At 51.6% G+C, this 5,656-nt stretch overlaps 1 protein-coding gene across 1 annotated transcript; it reads left to right on the top strand.

Moving 5' to 3' along the window:
• Nucleotides 1–250: 250 nt before the first annotated feature.
• Nucleotides 251–5,599, top strand: LOC109929861 (GATOR complex protein WDR24-like; the record flags this gene model as incomplete). Its single annotated transcript, XM_048594336.1, has 3 exons — nt 251–730; nt 3,307–3,484; nt 4,820–5,599. Coding segments are annotated over exons 1-3 (1,430 nt in total), but the record flags the coding sequence as incomplete, so codon positions are not given.
• Nucleotides 5,600–5,656: the final 57 nt, after the last annotated feature.

Raw genomic sequence — 5,656 nt, forward strand, 5'->3', positions numbered from 1 at the left:
CTGTGAATGAATAAATTGAAGATGACCGCTATTCTGGATTCCTGGGTGGGTATGCTTGGAGGGGGGGAGGATGGGGGAAGGGGATGTTGCAATCTGCCTTGTTCTGAGCCACTGTGACCCACAGTTTTGATCCTCCTGCAGGGCCCCAGTTACCATGGTAATGCACGCCAATGACTGTCAGCTGTCGGCCATGACGGTCAGGCTCGGTGGGTGGAGGACGCCACGGGTGGCCGAGTGAGCCGCCCCCTCACCGGCGCCATGGCGAGAATGGCCACGGCTTTGGGCGGCAGTGCCGTTGGGGGGCGGACCATGTCCTGCAGCCTGGACGCGCCCGCCAACGCCATCAGTGTCTGCCGTGACGGCTCCCAGGTGGCGGTGGCTGGGCGCAACATCTTCAAGGTCTACGCCATCGAGGAGGAGCAGCTGTGCGAGAAGGCCAACCTGCGGGTAGGCCGCAAGCCTTCTCTCAATCTCAGCTGTGCCGACGTGGCCTGGCACCAGGCGGAAGACAATCTGCTGGCCACGGCCGCCACCAACGGGGCAGTGGTGACCTGGAACCTGGGCAAGCAATCCCGCAACAAGCAGGACCAACTCTTCATGGAGCACAAGCGCACAGTCAACAAGGTGTGTTTCCACCCTGTGGAGCTGCACATCCTCCTGAGTGGATCCCAGGATGGCTCTATGAAGTGCTTCGACCTGAGGAGGAAGGAGTCTGTCTGCACCTTTTCAGGTAGGCGCCTGACCGAGCCTGATAGAGTTTGGAAGGTTGAGGAATGGTCTGATTGAAACTCCCAGGATACCGAGAGGCCTGGATAAAGTGGATGCGGAGACGATGTCTGCACCAGCAGGAGAGACTGGGACCCTGGGCCCACAGCCTCAGGGTGAAGGGACGACCCTTTAGAACTGAGGTGAGGAGGAATTCAAACCCCACCACGGCAAATGGCGGAATTTGAATTCAATTAGAGGCACCATCATAGAGTCATGCAGCACGGAAACAGACCCTTTGGTCCAACCAATCCATGCCGACCATTATTCCAAAATAAACTAGTCCCACCTACCTGTGCTTGGCCCATATCCCTCCAAAGATTTTTTATTTGCGTACTTATCCAAATTAAAAGAAAAGTCAGGAATTAAGAATCTACTGATGACCATGAAACCATCATCGATTGTCATAAAAACCCATCTGGCTCATCAATGTCCCCCAGGGAAGGAAATCTTCCATTTTCACCTGGTCTGACCTACATATGACTCCAGACCCACGGCAATGTGCTTGACTCTCAACTGTCCCCTGGGCAGTTAGGGATGGGCAATGCTTCTGGCCCAGCCAGAGATGCCCACATCCTGTGAATGAATAATAAAGAGAAAAAAAAGATTTCTTCAGCCAGAGGGTGGGGAATCTGTGGAACTCATTGCTGAAGAAGACTGTGGAGGCCATGTCATTGAGTATCTTCAAGACAGAGATAGATAGGTTCTTGATTACAGGTAGTTCTAGTATAATACATGTTTCATTAACACGAATTGGCTGTAACGTGATTGATAAATAGTGGATACTGTTTGGACAATGCAAACTTTCTGCTGTACAGGTATAATGATTTTTCTCTGGTGATTTCCCCATTACGCAATTTTCTACTTGGTTTTCTACAGTGCAAGGTCATGCAAGAACGCAACTATCCCGTAGTAGGAGAACTGCCTGTAGTAAGGAGATCAAGGGTTATGAGGAAAAGCCAGAAGAATCAGTTTGAGAAACATATGGCAGAGCAGACAAGATGGGCTGAATGGCCTAATTCTGCTCCTATTTTTATGGATGTGCTGCTGAAGAGTTACTGAGAGTGCCCCATATTTGCAGAAATGTAAGATTCGCAATTGGCCGCTATCCTTGGCCTACTACAAATTTCATTCTTGTTTTAAATCCCCCTTCTTCCTTTCATGGGATGTATGTGCCACTCCATCCCTAATTGCCCCTTGAACTGAGTGGCTTGCCAGGCTATTTCAGATGGCGATTACGAGCCTACCACATCACTTTGAGTCTGGAGTCACATGTAGAGCGGGCAAGGATGGCCCTAAAGGACATGGGTGAACCTGAGAATGGTCACTGCCACTGAGACTAGCTCTCAATACTAGATTTTATTAATCCAACTGATTCTAAACTCCATCCACCGTGATGAGATTTGAACCCATGTCCCGAGAACATTAGCCTGGATTGCTAGTCCAGGGCCATTACCACTTTGCCCTGCTCTCCCCTACTCCGGTTCCCTTGCCAATTATTCCTAAAGCTGACTGTTTAAAATCTCAGATTCTTGTCTGACCTTCTGGATTGGGCTCCTAACCTTCCTGGGGGACAGTCACTGCGGCATATTCCTGTGCCCTGGCCTGATCAACTGCTCAGACCCTCGCCCAAGCCTTTGCCAGCTCCAGACCCTGTTCTTCTACTGCCATCTTGTCTGGACCGTTTCTCTAAAGCTCACCCAGTCACTCTTGTACCAAAGATCGTAGGAACTGCAGATGCTGGAGAATCTGAGATAACAAGGTATAGAGCTGGATGAACACAGCAGGCCAAGCAGCATCAGAGGAGCAGGAAAGCTGACGTTTCGGGCCTAGACCCTTCTACCAAGTTCCGTTCGCCCCTCACTCACTGTGCTCACTAACCTACACTGGCTCTTGTTCTGAGGAAGGCCTTGATTCTTTTCCTTTTGTTCAAATCCTTGAGTATACCCTATCTCTAATTGTCTCCAGCCCTCCTGCCGTCTGAAAACACTATGTTCCACCATCTTTAGACTCTTCGTCTTCAATCACTTCTCCCACCATCTTTTGACCGTGCTCCAAGCTCTGAAAATTTCTCCCCATTTCTCTTCACCATGCTCTCCCAAGATGCTTCTGAAAAGCAATAGTGAGGAAGGGCAGGGTCGAATAAATCAGAAAGACTCTTTAGTTTATACTGTGAGCTCTCTGGAGGGCATACCAATTGTCAGTGCAGTACCAACAGAGCCCTGTTGGAGGTGCTGTCTTTCACACTCTCTGCTGTCTGAGGTCAATGAGAAAGATCTCAGGGGCAAGAGAACTTTCTTCAAGGGACCCTGGCCAATGTTCATTTGTCACTAAAACCAGATAATGCAGCGACTGTCAAAGTGCTATTTGTGGGAGTTTGATGTGCATAAATTGGCCTCTGTGCTCTCCATATCACAACAGTGACCCCATTTCATAGGCACATAGCCCATGTTCCTGTTGTTTGCAGAAGGTATAACTCTGGTCCTGTCTGTTAGGCCGGAACTCCTTTGTAATGTTACTGTGCTGCATTGCCTTCTGCAGGTCAGTCGGAGAGCGTGCGCAATGTCCACTTCAGCGCCCGCGATTTCTTCACCTTCGCTGCTACCTTCGAGAATGGGAACGTACAGCTGTGGGACATGCGGAGACCTGACCGGTGCGAGAGGATGTTCACAGCTCACAATGGACCCGTCTTCTCTTGTGACTGGCACCCGGATGACAGGTAGGAGCGAGTGTGGAGCAGTGTGCACTGCACACGGTGTGTTTGTACATGGGCGTGTGAAAGTACACGGGTAGATATATGTGCGAGTGTACTCGAGACTACATCCTTCTGTTTGGGTCATTGCCACCTCACAAAGTGCCACTCCATTACCTTAATTCAGGGCATATGGGCATCAGTGGCTGGGCCATCATTTATTGCCCATCCCTAGTTGCCCTCCAGATGAGCTGCTCCACTCCGTGTGGTGCAGGGAGACCCACTTCCAGAGTTTTGACCCAATACCGAAGGAATAGTGATGTCTTTCATTCGGTTAGTTATATTGAGTCAATTACTGCACTGAAAGAGGCTGTTTGGCCCATCAGGTCCGCGCTAACTCCCTGAGCACCAGTTCAGTCAGTTCCATTCCTCATCTGTGACCGTCTTCCTCTAAAAGTCCACCGTTTCCTTTTTAAATGAAACATCATTCATCATCTCCACTCCCACCTTCTTGTGGGCTCCAAGTTCCAGATCATCACCATTTTCTACACGAAAACATGTTTCCTCCCATCTGACCCCCACATCTCTCTCCAAAACCTTAAATCTGTGTCCCCTCCCCAACTCTATCCATGCACCATCAGTGAATGGGGACAGCTTTTCCTCATCTACCTTAGCGAAACCTGACATCGTTCACCTCCGTTGAACCTCCCCTTGGTCTCCTATGTTCCAGGGAAAACAGTCCCATTGTTTCCACCCTAACTCGTAGCTAAAATCCCTCATCTCTGGGACCATTCTGATACATCTAACCTCTCAGGCACCCTCACATCCTTCCTAAAATGTGACCAGTTCAGGGCTTAATTCTCTCGCTGGGGCCTACCCAGAGCTTTATAAAGGTTTAGCATAATCTTGTTGTTTTTGTATTTGGTGCTCAGTGTCCTATATACTTTTTTCACGATATATCCTACCACCTTTGAAAGACCAATGTCCATGAACAGCCAGGCCCTTCTGTCCCTGCCAACTCTGTAGAATGGGGACACCGAGTCATCTTGGCCTCTCTCCCTCTCCCTCCTTCACCTCGCACATCTCTCTCTCGATGCAATTCCATCTGCTTGTTCTGCTAGCCTCTCTACATCCCACTGCGGTCAGTTGGCATCACCCTCACATTTTGTCACTCCTCGAAGCTTGGTATTGAAACCAGATGTTGAATTATCTTCACTGGCTTACAACCCCAGGAGGTGGTGGGGAGGTCCCTGTGCCAGGGGCGGTAATGTATTGAGTTGGTGCAGCGGATACAGATAGAGGTCTCCAGCCTGGTCCTTGTGGGTTGGTGCCAGCCCTCACCTCTTACTGTTTCTTGTGCAGGGGCTGCCTCGTGACTGGAGGACGGGACAAGATGGTCAAGGTGTGGGACCTGACTGGTTACAAGGCCAGGGAGATGTACTGTGTGCAGACCATTGCCTCCGTGGCACATGTGCTTTGGCGCCCAGACAGGAGATACCACATCACCACCTGCTCCATGATGGTGGACCACAACATCTACATATGGGATGTCCGTAGGCCTTACATTCCCTTCGCTATGTTTGAGGAGCACCGTGACGTCACTACTGGCATTGCCTGGCGCCATAACCACGACCCCCACTTCCTTCTGTCCGGCTCAAAGGACAGCACCCTCTACCACCATTTCTTCAAGGATGCCCAGCGGCCAGCAGGCCAGGCTGTGCCCGAGGGCCTGTGCTTCGGCCTGTTCGGGGATGTGGCGTTTGCCGTCAAGGAGGGCCTGTGCTCGGCCGAGAGCCACCGCAAGGCCCTGTCCGCCGACCGCCGATACCCATTCTTCTTCACCCGGCGGCCGGACCCCACCGAGCAGTTCACCAACGTGTCGAGTGCCCTCAGCCTCTTCGAGACGCAGCCTGGCGCTGCCTCCATGGACTGGTTCGCTGAGACGGCGGCCCGGTACAGCCTGAGTGGAGGGCCCCTGCCCGAGCTGTGCGACCGTAATGCTGCCGTCGCCAGGCAACTGAGCCGCCACCAAGTTGCGCAGATCTGGAGGATGCTGAAGATCATTTACACAGGAACAGGGGCTACCAGCAACATGTTGTCAGGGTCAGGGAAGACAGGGCCCCCCCTCACTCCCCTCACCAGGTACGGTGACCAACACTCACCTCCCTCAGCGGGTACAGTGACCACCCCGACCCCTTC

The sequence above is a fragment of the Rhincodon typus genome, unplaced genomic scaffold (assembly GCF_021869965.1).
Source record: "Rhincodon typus isolate 14 unplaced genomic scaffold, sRhiTyp1.1 hic_rhity00008283, whole genome shotgun sequence".
Lineage (NCBI taxonomy): Eukaryota > Metazoa > Chordata > Chondrichthyes > Orectolobiformes > Rhincodontidae > Rhincodon > Rhincodon typus.